The sequence below is a fragment of the Canis lupus genome, chromosome 3, assembly GCF_048164855.1.
Source record: "Canis lupus baileyi chromosome 3, mCanLup2.hap1, whole genome shotgun sequence".
NCBI lineage: Eukaryota > Metazoa > Chordata > Mammalia > Carnivora > Canidae > Canis > Canis lupus.
The window spans coordinates 67,944,380-67,972,336 of NC_132840.1; the positions used below are offsets into that span (position 1 = coordinate 67,944,380).

General features: G+C 46.0%; 4 protein-coding genes across 15 annotated transcripts in view; 3 read left to right on the forward strand and 1 right to left on the reverse strand.

Annotated features, from left to right (window-relative positions):
• Positions 1 to 27,519, reverse strand: CRYAB (crystallin alpha B). 4 transcript variants are annotated; one of them, XM_072822003.1, is made up of 4 exons: positions 27,388 to 27,519; positions 2,858 to 3,257; positions 1,613 to 1,735; positions 1 to 345 (listed from the first exon to the last, which is right to left on the reverse strand). In XM_072822003.1, the coding sequence occupies exons 2-4, from the start codon at positions 3,056 to 3,058 to the stop codon at positions 142 to 144; spliced, it is 528 nt and encodes a 175-aa protein (XP_072678104.1). In that variant the 5' UTR covers positions 3,059 to 3,257; positions 27,388 to 27,519; the 3' UTR covers positions 1 to 141. The 4 variants fall into 4 exon arrangements, with proteins under 4 accessions (XP_072678104.1, XP_072678102.1, XP_072678103.1 ...); XM_072822001.1 differs by lacking the exon at positions 27,388 to 27,519 and adding an exon at positions 9,163 to 9,293; XM_072822002.1 differs by lacking the exon at positions 27,388 to 27,519 and adding an exon at positions 4,588 to 4,716.
• Positions 3,187 to 5,282, forward strand: HSPB2 (heat shock protein family B (small) member 2). The gene is made up of 2 exons (XM_072822000.1): positions 3,187 to 4,261; positions 4,628 to 5,282. The coding sequence occupies exons 1-2, from the start codon at positions 4,168 to 4,170 to the stop codon at positions 5,080 to 5,082; spliced, it is 549 nt and encodes a 182-aa protein (XP_072678101.1). The 5' UTR covers positions 3,187 to 4,167; the 3' UTR covers positions 5,083 to 5,282.
• C3H11orf52 (chromosome 3 C11orf52 homolog) lies at positions 6,898 to 16,335 on the forward strand. The gene is made up of 4 exons (XM_072822007.1): positions 6,898 to 9,008; positions 14,017 to 14,054; positions 15,134 to 15,213; positions 15,437 to 16,335. Exons 1-4 carry the CDS (start codon positions 8,977 to 8,979, stop codon positions 15,683 to 15,685), a joined length of 399 nt encoding a protein of 132 aa, XP_072678108.1. The 5' UTR covers positions 6,898 to 8,976; the 3' UTR covers positions 15,686 to 16,335.
• Positions 16,679 to 27,957, forward strand: part of DIXDC1 (DIX domain containing 1) — a 71,446-nt gene continuing 60,167 nt past the window's right edge. For 2 of the 9 annotated variants that reach the window (XM_072821967.1, XM_072821970.1), the window contains exons 1-2: positions 16,679 to 16,820; positions 17,993 to 18,084. In XM_072821967.1, the coding sequence (XP_072678068.1) occupies positions 18,028 to 18,084 (57 nt within the window). In that variant the 5' untranslated portion in view covers positions 16,679 to 16,820; positions 17,993 to 18,027. Of the gene's footprint in view, positions 16,821 to 17,992; positions 18,085 to 26,753; positions 27,158 to 27,957 lie in introns of those variants that run through there. The other 7 variants (XM_072821971.1, XM_072821976.1, XM_072821969.1 and 4 more) reach the window with 7 other exon arrangements.

The window sequence follows — 27,957 nt, forward strand, 5'->3', positions numbered from 1 at the left end:
TCTGTTGCTGAATAGTATTTTATTAGCTTAATAATTTGGGCCTGCCCTTAGCATTAATAAGCTTCAGCACTAATCACAAGATTTTCATTCACTGGTGGGGAAATTTTCTTGTTTTAAAAAATGCAGTTAGAGAAAGGGCATCTATTTCTTGGGGGCTGCAGTGACTGCAGGCTTTTCTTCACGGGTGATGGGAATGGTGCGCTCAGGGCCTGAGGCCTGCTTCCTTGGTCCATTCACAGTGAGGACCCCATCAGATGACAGGGATGAAGTAATGGCAAGAGGATCCACATCGGCTGGGATCCTGTATTTCCTGTGGAACTCCCGGGAGATGAAACCATGTTCATCCTAATCCAAGAGAAAGAAGAAAGAGAGAGATAAGAATAGGAAATGGCACCACTTGCTGAGAACTCAGACATTCTCCTTCCTCTGACATGTGACCATACACCACTGCAACAAGAAAAAACCAAATGACTGTTCTGTTTGGGGCTAAAAAAAAAGTTGCCTAAGTGGTCACTCCCACCAATGAGAGTCTGAGAAATCTGAAACAGTGAAAACTGCACAGCTCTTCAAACTGAAGCATAGATATCTCTAGGAGTATTTCCCAAAGGTTTATATCAGTGTTGGGCCTACTGAAATATCATTCAGCACTGAAGATCTGAGTCCCTAAAGAAGTCCAGAAATTATCCTGACTCTTCAGGAATGTCCCAGAATGTCCCAGACCAACAGGACCACTGCTAAAACAACGACAACAATAAAACTTCATCCAGGGAGACTATGACCCAAACTTAAATCACATAAACAAAGCTGAAACAGACCAAGGACCTCAAACTATACTGTTTGATGCACAAGTATATGGGTTCTCAATAATCGGTAAGAAGCAGACTCTTTTAAAAACCCTCCCAGAAATTAATGAGAAGCTATTTCATTCTCTAGAATTCTGCTAAAAACTACCTGACCCCAACCTTTATACAGCTCAATCTCAAGGATTTATGCAGACAGGCTATCAATGAACTGATTTCCACATGGGCTTCAGGGTTCTAGCTGCTGAATGCAGCTCTGAAACTTAGACAAACCCAAGTAGTTCAGCATTTTAGATGAGCTAAAGATGAGAGCATTCTGGAACATCCAAAAGAAAGGCTCAAAGTCAAAGGTCTTCAGGATACGCGCAATTCATTTAATTATGTAAAGTAACCTGGTGTCTGACAAGCACTATTCCTAAATCAGTGGTCCTTAACTTTGAATGTTTATTAGAATAACCTAGGGAGCTTTTAGAAATGCTGATGCCTGGGGCCCACTTCTAAAACAATTTGATTTAATTGGTCTGGGATATGTCTAAGCGCTGAGATTTTTCTTTTCCATTCCCCTAATGATTCTAAGGTGGCCAAATACCACTGGCTTAAATGGGAAATAAACATCCCATATATCCCACCTAAGGCAATCATATCAAAACAAACAATAAGACCTCTTCTCTGGCCCAAACAAAAATAGGTTGTCCCGGTCCCAGACCCTCATGGCTTAAGACTGGACAGTTGCCAGGCTCAGAGGCTGACGGTAGAGTCTGGCATGTAGCACACAGTGGATGAATGAGCAGAAGAGAAAACACACTACACACCTGGCGCTCTTCATGTTTGCCATGCACCTCAATCACATCTCCCAACACCTTGACCTTGAGCTCCTCTGGGGAGAAGTGCTTCACATCCAGGTTGACAGAGAATCTGTCCTTCTCCAGACGCATCTAGAAATAGCAAGAGAGGAGAGGGTAGGAGAAAAGATGGTAGGAATGTGGATTGCATCAGTGCAGTCTCTTCGTTCTGCAGACTCGCTTTCTCTCCAGGTAGTTCATCCTTCTGTTTTTGGGTCAAAATCCCTTTTTGAATAAACATGGCTCTCTGGTTCAGGGGAGCCACTGGAGTGGTACCCAAGGCATGCCTCACGGTCATCAGACCCAAATTTCATGTACAGGGACAGGAAGAAAGACAGGCTACCCAGGGGAGCAATCGCAAGGATGGATCTGGACACGGCTCCTGCTGCCTCTCTGACCCCAATGCCTGGCCTTGTCATTTGTCTGTGAGACAAAGGCCCTTTCTTTTTACTCAGGCCCCTGCCAATTTTCCCACCCACTCAATCTGGAATGTTCTGCTGGTCTTGATTGTCCTTCCAAAGCCCTTGCTCACTCAGCTCCTGTTTACTCACATTTGAATATTTATTTTTAAACCAAAGCGTTCTCTGTGACAGCTCTGTCAAGCTTATCTGTTCACCCCCTTTCTCCCACCCTCTTAGGACAAGCGGGGGTCCCAAGACTGGACTTATGCCCTGTTCTTATCAGGTTTGGACACAGGTCAGTGCCCTGTCACAGTGCTGAGAAACCTGGAAAATCTTAGAGGAAGGAATAGAAAGAAAGTAAACAGTGTTTGCTGTCTTCAGCTCCATTCAGTGGAAGTGAAAAGCTCAGAATGAGGCAGGACTGTTTCCTGACTCTGAAACTTGAGATGCTAACATTTGTCAGGAGTATGAGATATCAGAAGAGGCGAGCAAAGGAGTCTGAAGGCAGCTCTTTCCCTGTAGATCTTTCTGAACCAAACCAGAAAGGGGCATCCTACTTAGAAGTTAGGAGATAGAGGGCGATCTTCACAGCCCGTGGAGAAAAGGCAGTAAGTAGGACACAGTGGAGCATCAAATACAAACAGGTAAACTGGTGGAAAGAACCAGTAGCCTAGTGTTTCTTAAACCCTGGTGGACGTACAAGTGCCTAAGATGCTTAGACATAGCCATATTCAGGCAGAGAGAAAAAGGAGAGCAGGTGGATATGTTTCCAGGAGGTTCTAGGAAGAACTCTCCTCTCCTGGCAGAAACTTACCTCTGAGAGCCCGGTGTCAATCCAGCTGGGTGCCCGCAGGAATGAGGGTGGCCGAAGGTAGAAGGGGCTCAGGGAAGTAGAAGTTGGGAAGAGATCGGACTCCAACAGGTGCTCTCCGAAGAACTGGTCAAAGAGGCGGCTGGGGGAGTGGAAGGGAAAGAAGGGGCGGCGGATCCAGGGGTGGTGGATGGCGATGTCCATGGTGGCTAGGTTGAGTGGAGGGGGTCAGCTGGCTGGTCAGCTCCTTCAGCCGCAGCTACAGCCAGCCCCTTATATACGCAGTCTTGTGAAGCTTCTGGAATGGTGATGTCAGGAGTTTTATTATCCCAGCTCACCACCCGTTCATGGAGACTTGTGATCGGGGATTTGGCAGTGTGACACATACCCAGTACTCACTGAGCTAAGAAAAGAGAAATACAAACACGTCTGAGCTGGCCAGTGACTTGTCCTGGTCCTGTTGCACTAGCTTTCCGTCCACACCCAGTAGTGCCCCCCCACACCCCCTTCTCTGGAGTTGGGAGGGAGTCAGGAATCCCAAGCAGGCGGCTGTTGTGCCCCTCCTCCTCCTCTCCAGCCTAGCGTGCCAGGGGAATTGGGCCAGTGACTATCTTGGGCCTGGGCAGGAACTGGAATCTTCCTAGGCTGGGCCCCAGGGACATTAACTCTTTATGGGTCCCTGGAGGAGAGCAGCCATCACCAGCAAGTCAGCGCCAGGCAGATATCTGTGTGGCGCCCGGGCTTGACCCTGGTTCAGGAGAGGACCCTGACATTCGTCTGGGCAGAAGACCCTTCACCCCACTCCAAAAAAGGGTGGGAAAGTTTCTTGCATCTTTCACCTTACACGGCGGCAGAACGTTAAAACCGGGACAGCTTTGTGCAGTCGGGTGTAGGGTGCCCGGGACTTAGGAGGACAGAGGGAGGAAATGTGGAAAATGTGCCAACGGTGAGGGTGAGGGTCGCAGCTAGGCCGCTGCAGGGCCTCGGGACCGGCCTCCCGCGGCAGCTCGCAGCTCGCAGCTCCAGCTCGCTGCCCAGCCAGGACCCCCCGCTGTCCCCTCGGGCCGCCTGCGACAGCTGCAGGGCGTGCGGGGGGGGGGGGGCGCGGGGGTCCAGGCAGCGCGGGTCACACACTTGTCGCTGGCGCTCAGGGGCCCGGCCCCCGCCCCTCCCCCACCCCGGGCTCCGCACTATTTTGGGTGGTGTAGACCCCGCCCCCACCTCGGACCGAGCCCTGGCCGGCCCCGCAGCTGGAGGGGTCGCTGCTCTGTTGGGGCTGCAGCTCGGAGCAGAGCCGCCGACGCCTCGCAGCCATGTCGGGCCGCTCGGTGCCCCACGCCCACCCGGCCACCACCGAGTACGAATTCGCCAACCCCAGCCGCCTGGGCGAGCAGCGCTTCGGAGAAGGTATGGCACAGACGCCACCCCCGGCCTCCCGCCCCCACCTCCTGAGATTCCGGGCTGACCTCCCGACAGTGCTGGCCTCCACCCCACTCCGGGCTTAACTGAACTCCTGGGGCGAGCCGTCTCCCACCCGGACCCCCCCCCGCCCCCGCCCCCGCCAAGCAGGGCTCGGTCCCCTTCCCGCTGACCTCGGGGCAGATGCCCGGCCCTGACCCCCTGGCTGGGCCCGTGCTCCCCTCTGTCCCGCGGTCCCCGCCCGGCCTGCCCTCTGCACCCCCATCTCGGCCCCTGGCCCCCTCCTGCCCCCCCCCGCCCTCCCTGGCCCTCACCCCTCGTCCCCGGCTCATCCTGCCTCATCCTGCCCCTCAGGCCTCCTGCCCGAAGAGATCCTGACCCCCACCCTCTACCATGGCTACTATGTCCGGCCCCGGGCCGCCCGCGCCGCCGAGGGTAGCAGGGCAGGGGCGTCTGAGCTTCGGCTCAGCGACGGCAAGTTCCAGGCGTTTCTGGACGTGAGCCACTTTACGCCCGACGAGGTGACCGTAAGGACTGTGGACAACCTGCTGGAGGTGTCTGCCCGGCACCCCCAGCGCCTGGACCGCCACGGCTTCGTGTCCCGGGAGTTCTGCCGCACCTACGTCTTGCCCGCCGATGTGGACCCCTGGCGGGTCCGGGCGGCTCTCTCCCACGATGGCATCCTTAACCTGGAGGCACCTCGGGGTGGCCGACATTTGGACACGGAGGTCAATGAGGTCTATATCTCCCTGCTCCCTGCACCTCCCGATCCAGACGAAGAGGAGGAGGCAACCAGGGTTGAGCCCTGAGTGTCACTGAGCCAGCACCCAGCGAACCCCTTTCTACCCCCCGCGGTGGTATGAGCAGCTGCCCACCGCCCCAGAGGTAGCCGCATCCTTGGGGGGAGGGGGAGAGTGCATGGCCCACAATGTATGGTTTGGTCCCTTGAGACATGTCATAGCCTTTGGTTTAGTTCTGGGTGGAGCTGAATAAACCCAAATCTCAGGGCCTTGTTTGTGCTGCTCCCTGTTCTGTGGCCTGGACGATGGGATGGGCAGGGAGGGAAGAGGCCATAGCCAGCGAGACAAAAGCTCCTCCGTTAGATGTGCCCCACGTCACAGCACCCTGAGCTCACACTTGGATGCTGAGATCATACCCGGAAGCTGACACTGGCTCCAGATCAAATTCCTAGCTGTAATTTTCTCACAATGCAACAAAAGAGAGAGTGATCCTGGGAGGGGAAAGGGATATGCCATCCAAACAGCCCAGAGGGCACTGTCTGAGCTGGTGATTAGAGACACAAAAACAAGGGTCTCCAGCCTGTCTGGCCTGTTTCGGGTAGGGGTTGGGAAAACAGTGTTAGCTGGAGAGAGTTGCCTAAAGCCCTGTTTTCCCAGAGTAAGATCTATCCACTGAAAATGGTCCCTGATTCTGAGCGGTGGAGGCATACACAGGGCACAGACACAGACGCCTCTGCCATTGTCACCAAACCACCAAGTGTCTCCAACCTGTGCACAGGGTCTATGAGAGAAAGCATCTGTTTCTAATCTTGGAACATCCCAAAGAGAGGAATCACTTAGTCCAAGACTAAATGCAGGGGCACTAGAGCTATTTATATGGTGATGGCGGCCAGGGAATCTTCCTTTGGAAGCAGACTCTTAATACTAGGGACATGGTGTGTTCAGAAAAGTGTGGGCATCTGGCTCCTCAGTTACTCTCTGTAGTTTGTGCATGTGTTGATTTGAGAAGGGTCCATAAGACCTCCTTGCCCCAAAATATATATTTTACCAGGTTGTGGTGGACACCTGAAATTCTTCCATTTAAGTGGTTGATTCTGAACTTTTTAAGGTTACAGACCCGGCTGAAAAATCTAGCAAAAGCCGTATGATCCTCTTCCCAGAAAAATACACTCAAGCTTGCCTTAACGATTTGAACAGGTTCACACAGCTCTTGAGATCCATTCCTATAACCCCTTCTTAGGGATCTGTGGATTCTCAAGATAAGAGCCCTCATTCAAATAATTCAATTCTTGGTTAAAGGATTACCATTTAACAAAAACGAAAGCGTACCTCAGAGAAATAACTATTGACACATTCATTTGTTCATCCATTCACTCGACAAGTGTTTCTCAACCCCCAGGTAAGGCACTGTGGTGGATGTACATTATAAACATAATTTTTTTTAAATGCTCTTTTATTGTCTACTTTCAGGAACCTTACATCTAGTTGAGAAGAAAAAGAAATAGAAGAGATCTTTATTCAGACTTCAGCCAGAATGATTTCCATTGATCTATTTTGGAATTATTATTATTATTATTACTATTATTATGTTAGTTTTATTTCAAAGAGGGGGTTCCTTAGCTAGAAAAAAACTCAAAACCTCTGATTTAGTCCAAATCCCCATACCACTGAAATTCTTTTACAACTATTAGTCAACTTCCTCTTGGGACTTTTTTAAGTGAAAGAGAACTTAGAACTTTGTAAGTTCTTTTTGGCAGTTCTTCATCAGAACTTTTTGGATGTATTTCTCATAAATTCTTCCTTTTGTTGACCCCAAATCTTCATTTCAGTAACTTCTGCTCATTGGTCTGGTCATGTCCAGAAAATAAATGCAATCCTTCTTTCACTTAGGAGTCCTTTACAGATATTTTAAAATAATCATCCTGTCCTCTAAAAGCTTCTCTTTCCCAAGTAATATACCAAATTCTTTTAACCATATCTTATAGGACATTTTTTTAAAGTTTGTTTGTTTATTTATTTGTTTGTTTGTTTGTTTATGCAATACCTACACCAAACATGGGGCTCAGATTCACAACCCCAAGATCAAGAGTTGCACGCTCCTCAGACTGAGCCAGCCAGGTGCCCCTAGGACTTTCCAAACCACTTGTTACCTAGACAACTTTCTCTTGAACACACTGGCTTTTGACAATGTAACTTGAAATTCAACATGTAGACCTAAAATTATTATTCCAGTCATGGGCCCACTGGAACAGACTTCCATGAATCATTGATACCCTTATTTATCATTCTAGAATTCCATAAATGCTGCTTAAGGTATATCATACCACAGTACACTGTGGTTTCCTATGGAGTTTCTGGTCATAAAATCTCTTTGGTGTTTTCCTTTAAAATTTTCCTTTACATTTCCTGAGGCTGGGTGGCTGAGTGAGTTAAGCGGCTGCCTTTGGCTCAAGTCACCATCTCAGGGGCCTGGGATTGAGCCCTGTGTTGGGCTCCCTGCTCAGTGAGGAGTCTGCTCTTCCTTCTCCCTCCACTCCTCCATCCCCCCACTCTTGTTCTCTTTCTCTCACTCTTGTTCTCTCGATAAATAAAATCTTATTTAAAAACTCCCTTTAAATTAGAGAAAGTGGCTGAAAAGAGACAAGATTTTGGAGGGCTTTGAGTGCCAGGCTAAGAAGTTTGGGTATCGGGGTGAAAGGAATACAGTTAATACTAGAATACAGAAGGAATTACCGGGGAGAAGCACAGCCATGAAGTAAGACGCTAGTGCAATGATCCGGCACAAAATAATAAAGTAAGATGCTTTGCCATCTGACAATTAGCTGAGAACAAGAAGTAATAGCAATAGCTAGAAATTAATGAAAGCTTCCCATGTGCCAGGCTGTGGACAAGAGCTTTATTTACTTTATCTCATTTAATGTTCACCAAAATCCTATAAAACTATCACTCCCATTATTCCCATTTCTCTTAAGGAAAAAAATATGGGGAGGAAGGGAGTGTGCAGGCCACTCCCTATGGAGCCCAGGGCTGAGCTATGGGTCCTGAACACCCAGCAGGGGCACACAGATAACCGGACATCTGAGCAAGATGGGTTGGGAGCATTGAAGACAAGCTCACAAATTTTCCCAGAGCCCATATCGTCTACAGAGGAATTTGCTCAACTGCATCCTACTTGCTGGTGAGAGTAGAATGAATATAACATTGGCATTGGAAGGAGAAGCTGAGTTGAGTTGGAAGTGGAGCTTCTGTAGTTCTGTACTGGGATGAGGAAGTAAGAGATCAGGAAGTGCTGACGCCATGCCAATCCTAGAACCATATGATTTTTGACCACAAAGGGGATTAGGTAATGAGTCTAGTCCTCTCTTTTCACCCAAGTAGAAAAAGTGACCTGCCCACATTAATTCCAAAAGCAAGGGAGCATATAAAAGGAATCAATTTCTCTAAATTTAAGTTTCCAGGAGACTCCAGTATTCAAACCCAGATTCTGGACAGGGACAATAAGAACCTGATACTGGTTACTTTGAAAGTGAAACTCCATTAAACCTGAGTAGTGCTGGGGAAACATATGGTAAGAGTCTTCACTCCATTATAGAGGCTATATTTCAATGACCGTTTAAGGTGGTAGAGAAACATTTCCTAAGGAAACCCAGAGCCCCTTCCTATCTCAGGTTTCTTTTCACTGAAGCTTGAAGCTCAACATTCATGGCTTCATCAAAGCAGCTCCAAATCCCAAAGGTGAGATAGCTCTCACCTGGAGCCCATGTGTGTTCCTCTACCCCTTGGCTGGAAACAGTCACCTGGGAATCACTCCAGCAGGTGGCTTCCAAAGTCCAACCGGCTAGGTTGAAATCTGACACTGACAGAGACTCCCTGGGAACTGCTGTTGAAAGCTAAACCAGGAACCAGGAAATCCACAACCCTCTATGTAGAAAAACAGCTGGGCTCCCTCCGAGACAGAGCACCATGGGAAACCAGCTCTGCTGCCGGGGATGCTGGTGAGTAGGGGCAGAGTGGGGGAGGGTAATGGCTCTGTTGGTGGACGTGGAGGCCCAGAGAATAAGAGAAAGCCTACAGATAGTTCTCTACCAACCTCCCATTGCCACCTCCCTCTGCCAGGCACACCTCCAGGTGCCAACACCAGAGCATTACCTCTTTCTGTGTTGACTCCTTTCAGAAAGCCTCAGAAAACATAGCCAAACATGCTGACTGCCGCGTGGCCAGAGCAGGACTGGAATGGTGAATTGGCCTGGTTTCTCCTTGTCTTCCTCTTCTTCTCCTTTCCTTTTGCTCCCTTCAATTCTTCCCTGGATGATCATCATAATTATAATGTTCGAGAGCTACCAGGCTCTAGGCACTTTTCAAGCAATCTCCTTTACTCTTTCCAACAATAGTATGAGGGAGGTGGCCTTACTCCTCCTGTTTTTACAGCTGAGAAGCTGAGGCTCAGAGAAGTTAACTTCTCCCAGGTCACATGGCTAGTGAGCAAATAAACCAACATTCCAACCCAGGCCTGTCTGACTTCAGACCCCATACTTTCTACCCGTGCATAATACTGTCTCCCACATCAAGCAAAGCAGCTTTGGAGACATGTTATTTAAAAGAGATGAAGTAGAGAGGAGAATATCCATGGAATGTTTGATTAGAGCTTTCACACTTCCTTGCTGTGTGTGACCTTAGGCGAGTCCTGTAACTTCTCTTTGTCCTCAGGTAGACAATATAGCTAACACGACCTATGTTGTTTAGATTATAGGTTTGAAGAGCAGAGGATATGTGAAAGCCTCACAATAAATTATTTGTAGTGTCTTTACTGCTTTTTCCCAGAGATATAATCACTCTAAATCCCCAGACCTAGTTTTATCTTGTTTACTGTTTTCTTGGCTATATCTTCCATGTCTAGGTCAGTCTTGAGGATGTCTTGGTTGTGAAAAAAATCATCATCATATTTAGAGAAATAGATAAGGTCCTTTGAAAAGCTACATGTAATTTGGAATCAGTACATTGGGTTCCAGTCCTGTTCTTACTACTTGTTCAAACAAACATTTTTATTGAATGCCTATATGTACCAGATATAATGACAGATGCAGAGGATGTGGTAATAATAGGTAATTTGGCCCCTGCCTTCTTGCATAAGAAACCAAAGTTCTACGGATGCTTGGGTGGCTCAGTGGTTGAGCCTCTGCCCTTGGCTCAGGGTGTGATCCTGGGGTCTTGGGATCGTGTCCCACATCAGGCTCTTTGTATGGAGCCTTCTTCTCCCTCTGCCTATGTCTCTGCCTCGTACTCTCTCTGTCTCTCATGAATAAATAAATAAAATCTTTAAAAAAAAATAGAAACCAAAGTTCTAGGGCTTCACTTGGCCTATCTGTAAATTAGAAATGATAATGAGTTTCTCAGAAGCTAATCAGATTGGTGGGGGTGGAGGGGTGCACTTTTTAAACTCTGAGATGTCCCATAGACATAGGACATTTAGGGTCTTCTAAAAATTTTTTTCCCCAAAGATTCATTTATTTGAGAGAGAGAGGGATATTGTATTCGGGGTAGGAGCAGAGGGGAAGCAGACTCCATACTGGGCAGAGAGCCCGACGCAGGCATGACTATATGACCCTAAGATCATGGCCTGAGCCAAAATCAAGAGTCCAATGCTCAACCGACCACCTGAACCACCTAAGTGCCCAGGCATCTAAGCATTTCTACAGAAAGTGTGTCACAGCTTCTTTTGCTTCCTTTGTGCCAAGTTTTCACAGTCTTCATTTTTGGTTAATTCTTTCTCTGATGGTGCTAATCATAGCAGTCAGCTTTTACTGATGTTCCTTATATGTCAGGTACCTGTATTTTACATTTTTTTTAATGTAATTCTTCCAAAAGTCCATGGGATTTAGCTTCTATTATTATCCTCATTTTGTTAATAAAAAATGAAAGCCTGATGAAGCTAAAAACTTGCTGAATATCACACGGCTAGTCTGATACCATCACTTTGACTCTAGGGCCTTGTTAGAAACACTACCCTGGATATTCCAACCAAAACATATTTTTTTCCTCTTAAAATATTATTAGGACCAGGGGCACCTGAGTAACTCAGTCAGTTAAGTGTCTGACTCTTGGTTTTTGCTCCAGTTAGGATTTCAGGCTCATGGAACTGAATCGCGCATCAGTCTCTGCACTCTGCAGGTAGTCTGCTTCAGATTCTCTCTCCCTCTCCCTCCTACTCACTCTCTCTCTTCCCCAAATAAATAAATTTTTAAAAAATTTTAAGTATTAATAGGACTGGATAAATATTGTTCTCCTCTGATTCTTACTATCTCAATAAACTTAGAGACTTTAAGACAGTATGATGATTAAAAAGATTTTTTATTTTAAAATATCATTATTATTATTATTTTCTGATTATAAGAGTAACACACATTCACTGAAGAAATTTTGGAAAATACCAAAGAGCAGAAAATAGGAAGCAACCATAAATATTCTAAATATATTTATAGCAACCATAAATGGCAGGAACATTTTAGTATATTTCCATGTAATCCTTTTTTTTTTTTTTTTTTTTTTGGCGCACTTCACAGTTACATTTATTCATGCCACAAAGGAAACAACACATCTACAAGTGTACAGCAATGCTTCATGTTCCCATCTAACAGAGCTTGCTGAGATTTACAGCCAGACTGAAGTTCTATCTGATTTGTACTCCAAGCAAAACTGGATAATGATGACCATGAGCAGGTGCCAGGACTCAAAGCTTTCATAGTTTTACTTCTTTTATCAGCAATCCTGATTTTATAAACGGTGAAGTCCATCAATCCCATTCCTACCCAAATCTCCTGGTAAACTTGGGTATTATAGGCCTCTATGAGGGATCCAAACATTTTAAACAAGGCTTTGAAGCATCTCAGCACAGAATCCCTGGCTCAGACTGTCCCAACCTGCACAGCCAATGACTCGGAAAGGTCACTTCCATGTAATCCTTTTGAAATGTTTACATGCATAGCTTTTATCCCAAAACATGCCTTATTATCTTTTTGTTAACTTAATAAGCTTTTCCGTGCTATTAGATGTTCTTCCAACATGTTTCTTAAACAGATGTATAATGGTCCATTTATTGAAGATGCCATTTATTTAGTCAATTCCCAATGTTAGACATATAGGATATTTACTATTTTTTGCAAATTGCAAAAAAATATGTCCCACATTGGGAATATTTCCAGTCAGAAATATCCTATATATCCATTCCCTTGTAAACAATGCTACAATGAGCATCCATATTTGCACCTGATTATTTCTTAGGATATGGAACTGCTATAGCAGAGGGTACACACTTTATGTTTAAGCCTCCTCATACTTCTTATCAATTGCCATGCAGGAAAATTGAGCCAGTTTTTATTCATACTGCCAATATAAGAGAGTGCCTATTTAGCTTCCTGAATTCTGAGCTAAAAATAAAATCCCATCAGCTATTAGTCTAACTGAATATTCCATTTAGGTTGTGTCCAGGCACTGTATAGTATCCAGCTTGGGAAAGGCTCCATTGACTAAAATTGGTCGCCCAAATCTGTTACTTTAGAATTTATATTCTCTTTATCCATTTAAGTAGAAGTAAGTAGAACAGTCTCGACAAGGGCAAGGAATTAGAGGCTAGGATAAGGCTATGAATAGACAGAGGTAAAAAAAAATTTTTTTTTAAGAAAAGGAAGAGCTAGGGCAGCCCTGGTGGCTCAGTGGTTTAGCGCCGCCTTCAGCCCAGGGTGTGATCCTGGAGACCCAGGATCGAGTCCCACATCAAGCTTCCTGCATGGAGCCTGCTTCTCTCTCTGCCTGTGTCTCTGCCTCTCTCTCTCTCTCTCTGTGTCTCTCATGAATAAATAAAATCTTTAAATTAAAAAAAAAAGAAAAGAAAAGGAAGAGCTAAAGTGGCAGAAGTAGAAACACCTAGAAGTGGTTTCAAAGCTTTTCCTCCTGAACCACGTGTAAAGTTCAGATGGTGATTCTATTTGCTCTCAACTTAACAAGCTGCATTAAAACCAAAAGTCAAACCAAAACACAAACAAATATATGCGGGAAAATCCTAATTTTTTCCACAGGAGGAAAAAGGACATGATCTAGAAGTTTCCCTCCCTCCCTCTTTCTTTTTAGCTAGCAAAAGAAGGAAATTTCCTTAGGGGGACAGAATTCAGACAGATAGGGCTGGCTCTGGCGAGAGTTGGAAATGTACTAGCAAGAAAAAGCATCCGGAGTAAGCCCCAAACTATTCAGCCTATTTCCTCAGACAAGTGTTTTTCTCTGGCCATCAAACAGTTGACAGTCACGTAGACACAGTGGCTCCACCAGGGACCCCAGGGGCTCAGAAATGAGTCTGTCCTACAGCTCAGAAATGAGGTCTGTCCTGCAACAAGGGCAAGGCAGCTGAGTCACTCACCAAATTCAGAGCTCCCTGTGCTGTGGATGTTAAAGGTTAAATATCTCTCACTTTCTCTGTTAATTAAAAACAAGGACAGAGAAGCAGGAAGGGAGATCACATGTTAGAAAAGGGCTTTGAGGAGTCCTAACCAGTAAGCCCTGGTTGTGGCAGCTCCTGTGACTCCCAGATGAGAATCCCATGTTAGCAGAGACCCTGAAAAAAGAAGCACTGAAGCAGCAGCAAGAGGGTCTCTGAATCCAGGAATATTCCATTATTTGGCAGGTTTCCCTTACCCTCTGCTGGGATTAGCCTGCTAGACAATCCCAGAATAGCCCTCAACCCAGCTATATCCCTGGCATGTTGTGCCTAGTTGCCTGAGGCTGTATTTTGGGTTTAGTTATGTCAGTTGTACCACTTCACCTTCCAGAACCATCCTTGTGGGAGAGATACGGTACCATTGATAAATGCCTAGGCTGGCTTAGGGTGAAGCTTTGTTAGAAGGAAGTGAGGGAAGGTCATCCCAAAACGTTCAGGAGGACACAGAACAAATGATGAAGGTGGGAAGATGGAGGCCAGGTCCCTTACACGTAGGTGATCTGTGTTTCTTTTTACAGGAACTGCCCATCAATTGCCCAGAGGAAAAAGAAAACAGGTAACTGGATGTTGGGGGTGGGGGCTTGAAGTGGTCCAATTAGAGAAGTTGCTAGAACCTGTGTCTTTGGAAAAGGCAAAGGGATGAAAAAGAGGAGAAGCCTTAGAAGAGATAAAGGGAGATACTACACCTGAGAAAATCTTCCAGGATTCAAGACCAGCTTTGAGTCTCTGGGTCTTATCCTTTCCATCATCTCAGAGTGGCAAGGTTGGATGCTCATTCTTTCATTCACCCAGCAAAAATTAATTGAGCACTGATAGTGTATGCGAGGCGCTCTGCTGGGTCCCAAGGAGGCAGAGAGGCATAAGAAGGACACAAAGAGCTCAAAATCAAATTTGAGAGAATTGTTTACACATAAGCAAGTAACTGCAATGCAATCTACTAGTGCTATCATAGATTCACATTCATAGGAGAGTAAGAGTGCGGGAGAATGGGAGAAAACACCAATGTTGAAGGAATAATAGCAAGTTCTCAAGCTGGAAGAGGAAAACAGAGAAGGAAGGGTATTTTAGGCAGTGGAATTGTCTCACATAGAAGGAAGGAAAGAAGGAAGGAAGGAAGGAAGGAAGGAAGGAAGGAAGGAAGGCAGGAAGGGAGGGAGGGAGGGAGGGAGGGAGGGAGGAAGGAAGGAGGAAAGAAAGTAAGAAGGGGAAAGAAAGAAAGAAAAGGAAGTTAACCCTTCCTTGAAAGTGACCGATTGTGTGGTGTGGCTGAACACTTAGCACATTGTACTTTAATAGTCTGTATACTTATTTATCTCCCCTAGTAGACTGTAAGCTCTCCAAGGCAGAGAAAATAGCCCGCTCATCCTTTTATCCCCAGAACATGGCACACAGCCTGCCATATAATGGGCTCTCAACATTGTACTGTGTTAGGGGCCAGTGAAAAATGAGGATGGAAGATATTGTGGGCAGAGAATGAAAGGAGTTTGGATGTGAGAATGTCACCAAAGAGGTGAGAACAGGGGCAGGGAGATTAGTTAGAAGCCCACCATAATACTCAAACAGAGATTCCAAGAAGGCAATCTCAGCAGAGACAGAGAAGAGAGACTGAATTTAAGTTGGATTTCTTTCTCTCAGGAAGCCAAGCAAGACAGACACTGAAGCAGCAGCAGCAGCAGCAGCAGCAGCAGCAGCACAGGCACAAGCACAGTGCAAAGGTGATGACCGGCCTCTGTCCCTTCCAGGGGGCTGTTCTGACATGGGATCTGAGGACTCAGCATTTTCACCCTGCGACACATCTCCATTATCTGGAACCAGAAATTGCTGGTTCTGTCCCACAGAGGAGCAAGGCGAGGGGACATCAGAATCACTGACCTTGCTTTGTAGGTGAGGGGCAAAAGCAAGCCAAGAATCTCCCTTCATGCTGTCCATTTCTTGCAGGTCCATAACACAAGAGGACATACGTATGAGCAGGTGTTAGAGAAGCCCGGATCTCAGGAGAGGAGTCCAGGCCTCAGGTCCAAGGAGAGCAGCTTACATTATGCAGACATTCAAGTGTGCAGCTATACCCAGCCTCGCTCTGCTCGGCAGGTGAAACACCTCCAGTCAGAAAATGCAACGGAGTACGCAATCCTCCGCTTCCCACAGGCCACACCCCGCTATGACAGCAAGAATGGGACCCTGGTGTGAGCTCTGGGGAGGACGCACCTGTTTCCATCATTTTACCACTACTCCCTTGGGGGAGAATCTGCCTTGGGGAATTGGTTGGCAGCCCAGAGATGCCTGCCACGTTTTAAAGAACTCCAGAGTCCCATGAATGCCACCAGTCTTGCCCCCTCCCCTAGGCCTATCTTTTATTTGCCACCGTTAGCTTGGAGTTGTATTTGGGTTAGCTAGGTGTGGATGGAGCTCCACAAAATGAGGGGGCTAGGATGAGCCTGAAGGAAGTGTTTTGACCTCTACCTTTGCTCCTGCTTTCAAGAAAAGTGCTGACAGGCCAGGTTACCCCAGCACTTGAGCTGATTTTGTTGGGCTTAATTTAACGGTGTCTCTTTTACACACCTTACACTCCACAGTTTAAGAAGAAGAGGAGCTCTGGAAAAGCATTCTCAGTTCTTGTACACAGCCCCCCAGAGCTGGCTTGGGCAATTCCTTCGGTGGTGGGGTCAAAGGTCCCAGAACCTAAACAGACAAACGAGGGCAGGGACTGAGGCATGGAGGAAGCGATCTCTGACCATCGGTGACAAGGACTTCAAGTCATTTGACAGAAGTGCGTGACCTGGAAACTCCCCTTGGCTTGCAGGTGCAGAGCCGCTAGGATCAATAAATCACAAAAGGAATATCCCTGGTGGCGTTTTCCCGGGTGGGGGGCTGCGGGCTTTACCTAAGTAAAGCAAGACTCGTTCAGCCTAAGGGCAGCGGGGAAATTCAGACGCTTCGCGCGGGACCCCCCAGGCCTTGGCTGGGCGGAGCACGGATGTGGTTGGGGCGTCCAAGAGGCGGGTTCCCATCTTTGCATAAGGCTGAGCTCCCGGGGCCAGTCCGGGCATTCAGGGGGCGGAGCGGGCTCGGTCCGCAGGGGGCGGGGCCAAGGCGGCAGAGCCTGCGCTCCGGGCCGCTAGGGGGCGGGGCCGGCCGAGAAGGGGCGGGGCCCCGGTGGGCAGGGTCTGGCTCGCGTCGGCTGGAGGTGGGCGGGGCCAGGCCGAGCCGGCCTCCGCGTCACCATGGCAGCGGGGACGCAGCCGCGATGCTGTAGCCGGAGGAGGCCGTGCTCAGAAGGGCTGGGGACCGAGATGCTGAACCAGACGCACGGATGATTTAAGAAGTAGGTGCTGAAAAGTGGGTGAGGGGGGGTGAGGGGAGGGGGGGCATGCCTGGGAAATAGAATTACTCCTGGTCGAGCGTCCAGATCAGAAGTAGGTACCCTCGGAGGGGTTAAAATGGGGGGCGGGGGGCGGCTAGAAAGAAGGAGGCGGAAGTTTCAGGTTCTGAGCCGGCTCTGAGTCTTTCAGGTTCTTAGGGTGCAGTTCCTGAATCAGACTTTCTCGGAGCTTGGAGACGAATTTAAGGGCGTGTACCCCTTCAGCCTGTATGCCATCCTCCCCAAATACCGATGCCCTCGATGTATCCCTGAGAGCGATGATTCTTTAAGACCGACATAGTACCGAAAATGGAATCATGGCACGAAATAGTTGGTGGTAATAGTATCGACCTCATAGAAGGTTTGTGAGTATTTAAAACACTTGGAACAGTACATGGCATGTAGTCCAATGTCGCTGCCATTATCAGCATTATCATCATTTTCCCGGCCTGTTCTCTGGCACAGGGTGGATTCGAAAGAAGTGACTAGAAAACTTCCTCCGCCACAAATTGGCAGTGCAACTTCCTCGCGGGTTCACTACTAGCTGGAGCGTCATAGCAAGAACTTGATTTCCAACAGTTATTTACTATGACGGTCAAATAAGATGATGTAGGTGATAACACTTGTAAACTTGAAAGTGCTATGTCAAAATTTCTGCCTTAATATATAAACGCAGACTTTCTAGGTTAAAATGGAATCCCTGAGAATGAATAGAAGTGCATGCCAGAAGCAGAGCTCCCAGTATTTGTCTTGATTGTCTTCAGAATTCTTAACTGTGAAACAACAACAAAAACAAAAGCAACAACAACAAAAGAATTCTTAACTGTGGTCATTAACTGATAATCTTAGGGAGAAGGGAAAAATGCATCCTTGGTGACTGATAGGGAAGCATTGCTCTTTACTTCATTACTATTCAGCGTAAGTGGCTAGTTTTTAAAATATCATTAGGACAGTTCTGTTGTGATTACATTATCTTTGGCTGGATTTCCCCACCAACTGGGGTCCCATTTCTGAAACTTCTAGATGACATAAGTTGGTAGATTTGAGGCAGGGTCCTGACCCTACTAGGTTGGTTTAGCTTGGGAACTTTTTTCCTGTCCTGAATTCTTGTACATTCTCCCTCTTCCTATTTTAAGGTGGCTGTGATCCGGCTTTTCTAGGGACTCTGAAGATGGGGACTCAAGTGGTTAGGAGACTCTGTAACACCTTGCTGCCAGCAGAGCCCTCTGTAAGTTTCTGGTATACCGTTAAAAGAAGTGTGATGACATTAATGGAATTTTAGGACATTTCCACAACTGGGGATTTCTCCAACAGGACTCAGATCCTGGAACAAAACTGTCATATATTTGCTTTCTTTTCTTGCTTCCCCTTTTAGTGGAAATGCTAGCTGCTTTGATTCATTATTAAAATCAGGGAGATGTTGAAAAATTATAGCAATTAATCAGAATATATGCTGTTTAAAAGATTTAAATAATAATTGTTATAGAAATAATGCATGTTAATTATAGAGCATTTGGGAAATACTGTAAACCATTATTTTAAAAAAACATAATGCTCCCTTCCAGAAGCAATCACTGTTATTATTTTAGAATGTAGTATTTTCTTCTAGTCTTCCCCCCACGGAGAGAGATCCCTTGCACAAATGGGGGAGGGGCAGACAGAGAGGGAAAGGGACAGGGAGACTCTGCTGACCATGGAGCCCCACATGGGGCTCGATCTCATGATCCTGAGATCATGACCTGAGCCAAAATCAAGAGATGGATGCTTAATCCAACTAAGCCACCTAGGCACCCCTAAAACAAACATTTGAACAGTTAAATTTAATATTTACAAACATTAAGAAAAGCAAGAGTCAAAGGGTCCCTGGGTGGCTCAGTTATGAAGTATCCAACTCTTGATTTTGACTCAGATCATGATCTCAGGGTTATGATATTGAGCTCTGCATCGGGGCTATATGCTCAGCAGGGAGTCTGCTTCTTTCCCTCTCCCTGCTTATGCTCTCTTTTTTTTTCTCTAATAAATAATAAATAAATCTTTAAAAAATGTTTGTTTTCATATGGTTACAAATGTTTGGTAAACATTATAACGGTTCTAATTTTCTTGACCATTTTTCTGTTTGTTAGACTTTTAGGTTTCCCTCCCCTGTGATAAATTGACTTCCTCATTTAAGACTTTTTTTCCCTTTGGGTTGGGTTCCAGAAGTAGAATCCCTAGGTCAAAGGACATGAACATTTTAGGTAATAACTTAACTTTTAAAGGAAGAATCCTGGTGTCAGATTATACATATATATTATATACATATATATATCTCTGAAGACAGAGGGTCAGCAGCTGAGAGATAGAAGGGTTCTTGGTAGAAATCTGGCTACCTCTTGCTGTGAAGTCTTAGGTCCTGCAGAAAGATTATTTCATGATAGTGTAGTTAGTAATGCGGAGCCCTAACCTATTATGAATGGCAGTCCAGAGGCATGGGGGCTTGTGTAGTGTTTATACGGTAGAGAAATTCAAGAGTTATTTCCAAAATATCCACCAGATGTCGCTAGTCTTAATCTAATTTCTACCCGCAGGCTAATCTGCAGATAATTTTTGAAATGTGAATTTCAAAAATTCATGTAGAATGTATTTGCATATCTGCTTAAGTACAGTTTATATTAAGCACTGGCATCTGGTGATTACTTTGGCAACATCCTACTCTAGTCTCTTATCATTCTGTCTCTTTTTTCCTTTTTCTTCCTACTCAGTCTGTCACTCACCCTGTACACTTTGTCCCCACATACTAATATTGGATTCTTGGTTGTACTAGTCTTTTACTATTCTTTCTTTCAGTCTTGTTTCTTGCTTCTGTGTGTATTTGTGTATTTATGCATAACTCTGTGTTCCTGAGGGTTTTTTTTTTTTTTTTTTTTTTTTTGCTGAAAGAAAAGGACGTGGCAGATAATGACATACAGTGGGCACTCCATATATTTAGTGAATATTTAAAGAAAAAATGCATTGGTGAAGGAGAAGAAAATATAAAAGGATACCAGAAATTATCTATTTATATCTGTCTTGGAAATACACTGAAAGAGACAAAAATTCACACTTCTAAATTAACTAGAATTAGGGGCACTGAGTGGCTCAGCCGGTTAAGCAGCTGCCTTTGACTCAGGTCATGATCTTGGGGTCCTGGAATTGAGCCCTGTATCAGCGGGGTGTCTACTTCTCCCTCTGCCCCTGCCCCTGCACGCACACTTTCTCGCTGGTCCTCTCTCTCTCAAATACATAAATAAATGGAGAACCTTTAAAAAATAAATAAATATTTAAAAATAAATTAAACTATAATTAAATGTTAAGGAATATAATATGGAACATGCTATGACCTTTGAATTATAAAAAGAAGAATATTCAGTCATTGAGGTAGGATTTATTGAGCATCTACTATGTGCTAGGAAATATTTTTGGTTCTGGAGATAAACCTGTAACTAAACATACAGAATTCCCTGCTCTCATGGACTTTACATTCTGGGCAAGGAGACACTGACAAGCAAACGAACAAGTAAGTACAGAATATACAAGACAGTGATGAATGCTAGGAAGAAAAATAAAAATAAATAAGGCAAAGAGATTTGGGAGTGCCTGGATGAAGGGGTGCTGTCATTTTATTTATTCACTTTTGCTTATTTTTTGTTTTTTAAGTAGGCTTCACACCCAGTGTGGAGCCCAGTGCAGGGTTTGAAGTCAACAACCCCAAGATCAAGACCTGAGCTGAAATCAAAAGTCAGATGCTTAACCAACTGAGTCACCCAGGTGCCCTGGGTATTGTCATTTTAAATAGGGTGATCATGAGAAGGCTGAACAGATAAAGTGATATTTGAGCAGAAACCTGAAAAAAAGAACAGGCATGAACCATGCGTTATCTAGGACATGGGTATTCCAGAAAGATTAAGATAAGATCTACCTTGATTTTAAGAAAACCAAAAGTGGTCAGAGGAGTTTTATGAGGAAGCAGAACTTGAACGAGGCATAGTCAAGATCTGAGTAGTAGAAGGATAGTAATGAAGGCATGGGAGATGAAAATGAGCCCTGGAAATGCGTGAGACAGAGAGGAGCCTGCTAACCTGTGCACCCAACCTGTGCACCAGCAATGTGGGGGAGGGCCTTGAGAGGAATTTATATCTGACAGGAAAAAGGAGTGTTTGAAAACACTTGACCATTTGAGCAGGAAGATGAATGCATTGTCTAAGTAAGATTAAGGGGTGTAGGCTAGCAGAAAAGCCTGGAGACAAAGGGAGCAGATTAAGAGCCAGGACACGTTTGGGGTCTTTGGTGGTAGATGTGAGCCCTTTTGTGTACATTTATGCTGATGTCTCTGAAGATAAATGCAGTTGAAATTGTAGACATATGTTACTGCCAAGAATTTCACTAATGTGTGAAAACAGAAAAAGATTAAGAAATTATTTCAGAGTCATTTAAAATATTTCCATTGACAATTTTAATTATGTTTATTCAGATTGTCTTTCTGCTTCTTTATAGTCATTAATGATTGTGCACAATAGATGTATTAAATTTACATAGTGTGAGGGATGCCTGGGTGGCTCAGTGGTTGAGTGTCTGCCTTTGGCTTAGATTGTGATCCCAGGGTCCTGGAATCAAGTCCCACATAAGGTGCTCTGCATGGAGCCTGCTTCTCCCTCTGTGAATGTCTCTGCCTCTCCCTGTGTGTCTCTCATGAATAAATAAATAAAATCTTTAAAAATAAATAAATAAATAAATAAATAAATAAATAAATAAATAAATAAATAAATAAATTTACATAGGTGTGAAGTTCACACATTTCTACACAGGGAGAAGTCACAGTCAATATTTTCACCAGGGGCAGCCCGGCTGGCTCAGTGGTTTAGCGCCGCCTTCAGCCCAGGGTGTGATCCTGGGGACCCGGGATCGAGTCCCATGTCAGGCTACCTGCATGGGGCCTGTTTCTCCCTCTACCTGTGTCTCTGCCTTTCTCTCTCTCTGTCTCTCATGAATGAATAAATAAAATTTATTTATTTATTTTTTAAGATTTTATTTATTTATGCAAGAGAGACATAGAGAGAGAGAGAGAGAGAGGCAGAGACACAGACAGAGGGAGAAGCAGGCTCCATGCAGGGAGCCTGACATGGGACTCCATCCCAGGTCTCCAGGATCCCACCCCGGACTGAAGGTGGCGCCAAACCGCTGAGCCACCAGGGCTGCCCTAAAATTTAAAAATATATAAATTTTTTCACCAAATGGCAATTCTGTCTAAGGCTCATAGTCTTACTTAGGCTAGCATATTATTATCTGTATTAATAAAGTGATAAATGAGTTAGCCAGTGATTCCTCCACTCATTTATTTTTTCATTCATTCAACTAAAAACATTTATTGAGTACCATTTTATGTCTCAAACATCATATAAAAATATTGCATAATGATTAAGAACCTGGACTTTGGCTTTACCACTTAGCAGCTATAAGGTCTGGAGCAAATTACTTATCCTCCAGACCTCTCTTTCTTCATCTGTAAAATGGGGATAATAAAAAACCCATACTGTTTATGATGATTGTGACCATCAAATGAGCTAATGTACATAAGTGCTTAGTATAGGGCTTAGCATATAGTATAAGTTCAATTTTAATATTATTATGGTTGTACATAGATATGTGGGTAGCTTTTAGTCGGTGAGGGAAGCATTTGCCATTATTGTTAAGATAATATTAGGACAGAGGGAGGAGGTCTGGTAAAATTTCAGAAATCAGGCAGCATGGCATAGATATACAGGAAGTGGCTAGCTTGGACCCTCTGCCTGTCCTCCCAGGCAGAGTGAATGACAAGCCAGCAGTGGTGGGAATGATTCCAGCTACCTGGACCGGCTTGCAGTTTCCCCACCTTCCAGCACTACGGGATGCAGATCATTGCCCTAGTTATTCCTGGTTCTTTTAGCTAACCCACTTACCCTACCAGCTCTTATGCTGATATCACAGCAGAGTGAGATGGGGAAAAGGGAGGGGACAGTAAATGTTAATGCTGTTTAGAGCTAAAACTCTGTTCTTCACATGGGTTACTTGGTAGGGCAGACCATGATAAATACCATGATCACATCTTTGGAGCAAAAAAACCTAGAGATTATATGCTCCAACAGGGATTTGGTGCTTTTTCCAAGTGTGAGAGGCAGACTATATGTGAAAATAGTATAATTTTTGGAACAGTTCATTAGTTGTGTGGGGAAGATGGCACAGAATATTATGAAATGGTACTATCTAGATTTAAATGAATTAAAATTGAATGCTATTTAAATTTTCGTCCTGCATTTGCATTAGCCACATTTTAAGTGCTTACTAATAACATGGGGCTAGTGGCCACTGGACTGGATGGCACAGATACAGAACATATCCACCATCACAGAAAACCCTATTGCATACCACTACTGTAGAAAATGTGGTTGATATAATTACAGACTTCTAGGGAACAGAGCAATTGTGGGCCACATGCCCTATAATAAATCTTGTATCTATCTACCACAGTTCCCTCTAATTCCTCCAACATGCTGTGAGGTGCAGGGCAAACAGCACAGGGCTGACTATCAGAGGCATTTGGTTCAGAACTTAGCTCCTATTGTTTTGTTTTTGTTTGGATTTTTATTTGACAAAGAGGGAGAGAGAGAGAGAGAGAGAGAGAGAGAGTGAGAGAGCACAAGCCAGGGGAGAGGTAGAGGGAAAAGGAGAAGCAGACTTCCCACTAAGCAGGGAGCCCTGAGATCCTGACCTGTGCTGAAGGCAGATGCCTAACTGACTGAGCCTCCCAGGTGCCCCAGATCTTAGCTCATATTGATATGCTGAGTGACTGTAAATAGCTCTCCTGGTCTTTATTCCTTCATGTGTGTCAAAAGATTTTTTTTTTTTTTTTAGCTTTAAAATCCAATGGTTTAATGAGTCTTCTCCTGGGAATATTGAGCTCACAGGTCCTTCTTTGATATAGGCCTTGTTCTTTGAGAAATAGTGACCTTTTGGCATATAACTATCAGCAGGACCTCCCTCTGATGTTTCAATACTTTCTCCTTTGTCGAAAGCCTGATGGGCTGGGAACCAATCAGAATCCTCTATCCAGAGATCCACCAGCTGAGTGTTTTGGTTTTGCATCACTATGCATATAGATGTGTTGCATGCAATTTTATGTTGTTTCTCTTTTCAAAGGGCCTTGTTGCATTAACATGGATCAGTGACTCACCTGACGGTATTACACCAAGAACTGTGGTCATGGCAAGTCCCCTTGGCAGCTAAACTCCCCAGCTAGTTGGGAAGGACAGTGGACTTCTGACTTGTGGGCTGATCAGGTTCAGTTTGATTTGGTGTCATGGCTTCTCCCCAGCCTTTGCCAGAATTGAATACACAGCTTCAGTCAGCAGCAGCCACTTAACACCTCTGCTGGCCTTTTGCTCCCTGCTTGCTGTGGTGGGGGTGGGGGAAGGTGGTGGAGGTTTGTCTTTCTCAGAAGTAGCTTTGCATTTAGCAGCTTTAGACATTCAGGCAAGATGTTGCTAGTTCTGGATGCTCAGGTATGGATTTTCTTTCTCTCTAGTGAGCTGAGGAGGCGGTCATTAGGTTGAAAAGAGCTGTTACTGATTTTCTTGCTGAGGTACCAATGTGTATTTGGGGAAGGAATTTGTGCCTTCTGCAAAATCAGAAGTGTAAAGTCCTAGCTCCTCAAACTGCCTTTGTTACTGACCAGCTGTGTATCCTTGGGCAAGGCCCTGACCTCACAGCCTTCCCCTCCATCTGGGATCACGAGGAGTATGTAACATAATATGGGTTTTCTTTCAGCTTCCAGTTTTCCTATAGAAACAAGAATGTGCATTGAGAGTACAAATGACTAGTATTCCTAAAAATAAATAATCAAGGCTGTGACTTGAATAACTAGAAACAGAGGGGAATAGCTCTCTGGTTCATTTGGGGAAGCTTTTACTGAACTCTTTCAAAAGCTCCAGGACATTTTAATACTATTTATTTCATTTTATTTCTCAAAGTTTCATTTAAATTCCAATTGGTTATCATATAGTGTAATATTGGTTTCAGTAGAATTTAGTGATTTATCACTTACATGTATAACACCTAGTGTTCATCATAACCAGTGCCTTCCTTAATACCCATTACCCATTTAGCCCATCCCCCACTCACCTGTAGTGCCTATTTTAATTAAAACCCATTTCAGGGGGCCTGGGTAACTCAGTCCATTGGGCATCTGCTTTTGGCTGGTGTCATGATCCTGGGGACCTGGGATGGAGCCTGTGTCTAGCTCCCTGCCTAGCAGGGAGCCAGCTTCTCCCTCTTCCTCTGCCATTCCCCTCTACTTGTGCTTTCTCTCTCTCTCTCTCTCTCTCTCTCTCTCTCAAATACAGTCTCAAAAAGAAATAAAACCCATTTCATTCATTAAAAATATGGGCTTTACATTTTAGCAGTAATTTTTTGTCTTAAATATTTATTTATTTATTTATTTATTTATTTATTTATTTATTGAAAGAGCCCTACAGAGCGGGGTGGGGAAGGTGTAGAGGGAAAGAATCCTGAAGCAGACTCCTCCCTGAGGGGGAAGCCAGAGGGGGGCTCAATCCCAGGACCCTGAGATGGTGACCGTGACCTCAGCTGAAATCAAGAGTCAGCCTCTCAACCAACTGAGCCATCTAGGTGCCACTTTGCAGTTATTTTGAAAAGAAATACGAGTTTTAAAGGTAAAGCTTTGGTGATCCTTGGTTTACCCTTGATCTGTTGTGATCCTGTGATATTTCTTTAGTACTATTTCTATTAAATGTGTTCTGATATCATCTATAACTAAATTTCCACACACGCCCCCCCCCCAGTCTGGCTGGTTCTCTCTCTCCCTCTCTCTGTTTTTTTCTCTCTGCTCCCCGTCTTTATTTTATTTTTTTAAAGATCTTACTTACTTATTCATGAGAGACACACAGAGAGAGGCAGAGACACAAGCAGGCTTCATGCAGGGAGCCCGACGTGGGACTCGATCCCAGGTCTCCAGGATCAGGCCCTGGGCCGAAGGCGGCGCTAAACGCTGAGCCACCGGGGCTGCCCTGCTTCCCCGTCTTTAGCCTAACCTTACTCTCCAGGCCTCTTGTGGAAAAAGGTTGCTGTTTTCAGCTCGTCCGGGGAGAAAAAGTTCTGATTCATTTCCTTTCCCACCCATCTTGTGGGGCGTTTGGCTTTAAATCCGCAGAATGGGGACACCTGGGTGGCTCAGTGGTTGGGCCCCTGCCTTAGGCTCCGGTTGTGATCCTGGGATCGGGGATCGAGTCCCGCATCGGGCTCCCTGCGAGGAGTCTGCTTCTCCCTCTGCCTGTGTCTCCGCCTCTCTCTCTGTCTCTGTCTCTCATGAATAAGTAAATAAATCTTAAAAAAAAAAAAAAATAAATAAATAAGGGGCGCCCGGGTAGCTCAGCGGTTGAGCATCCGCCTTCGGCTCAGGGCGTGATCCCGCGGTCCCAGGGTTCGAGTCCCGCATACGGCCTCCCTGCATTGAGCCGGCTTCTCCCTCTGCTTCTGTCTCTGCCTCTCTCTGTGTATCTCATCTTAAAAATAAAATAAAATAAATAATCTGCAGAATGTGTGTGTGTGCGTGTGTGTGTGTGTGAGCGTGCAGCGCGCGCTCACGCCGGCACGCCTGCCTGCAGGCCTGGTGTGTGATTGCAAGCGCATGCACACGCCGGCACGCCGGCCGGTGTGTCAGCGACTGTGTGTGTGTGTGTGCGCTCACGTGTGTGTGTGTGTGTGTGTGTGTGTGTTCGCAGCGCGCGCATAGACCCGCCCGCCCGCCGGCGGCCTGGCGTGTCGGTGCTGCAGTGTAGGCACACAGGCCCGCCCCCAGCCCGGTGCAAGTGTGTTGTACGCATAGTGTGTGTGTGTGCGTGCGCGCTGGGCGCACACACCAGCCCGCCGCGCGCCCGCGGTGCTCCCCCTGACGCACGCCGGGCCGGGGGCTGCCAGCCAGCGCCCCTCCACCCTTTGCGCGCCCAGCTGTTTCTATAGGAACCGCGACAGTGCCGGGGCCCCTCCGGCAGAGGCCGGGTGCGAGCATGCCCAGTGCAAGGCGCTAGTTTGGCTCGGGTCTAGGTTTCCAGTAAGTGGCCTGCGGGACTCCGGAGAGATCCCACTAAGCTGAGCGGAGAGTCTTTGTGTGCAGAGGAAGGAGGCGGCGGCCTGGCCTGGAGACCCCGCCCGGGGAGCCCCCGGCAGGAACAATGCTAGCCTGCCTGACCCGGGGGAACTTACTGGACGTCCTGCAGGAGGGCTTCAATGAGGTAACCGTCTGCTCCTCCCACTCCCAGCTCCCCTCCCCCAGCGCCTCCTGCCTCGTCTCTGGAAGGGGCTCTCCTGCCCCATCCTCGCGGGGACCCCAGACCCCTTCCCCCGCAGAGCCCTGAGAGGCTAAGGTGGTAGGTACGGTACAGACGAGATGGCTAACGGGGAGAAATCAGAAGGGCCGCCTGCCTCCATCTAAGCCGAGCGATGCCCTTCCTTGGTGGCTTACCTGAGCCGAGTAGACAGGACTGCAAACTCAGAGGTCATCTCCTTCCCAAAGAGGTGGGTTGCACCCTCCTCGGGGATTCTCCACCAGAAAATCCCCAGGGAAGCCTCTGCACGCATGGCAAAAGTGCTCATTCTATTTCAGGAGCTAACTGGGTGGGCCAAGTTAGGGGTGAGGTGGAATTGCATTGGTAGAAAGTTTGAGAGAGGGCAGGGTGAGTAGGTGGTCCACTCGAAGTGCCCTCTTCGTGTTTCTGTCTCTTTCCATTTTCTGGGCAGTAGATTTCTTGACCACCAAGGGCATGGTTGGCAGGCAGGACCGTAGAGGAGAGAAGTTGCTTGAGTTTCTGGGCCGAATTCAGGGGAGCCAGCATTTGCTCCCTTCTGTGTGCCAGTGGGGGATGGGACCCTCAATCTGACAGGCAGTATGGGCTAGGGCTGGCTGGGGGTCTTTCTCTTTTCATGGTTTTCTCTCAGAATTCTGTGGTTTCTTCCATTCCCTTCTCTTGGGACCCAGGAAATTCTGGTTTTGGACCCTCCCCTCCTTGTGATTTGCTCCATGTGTCTTCCATTG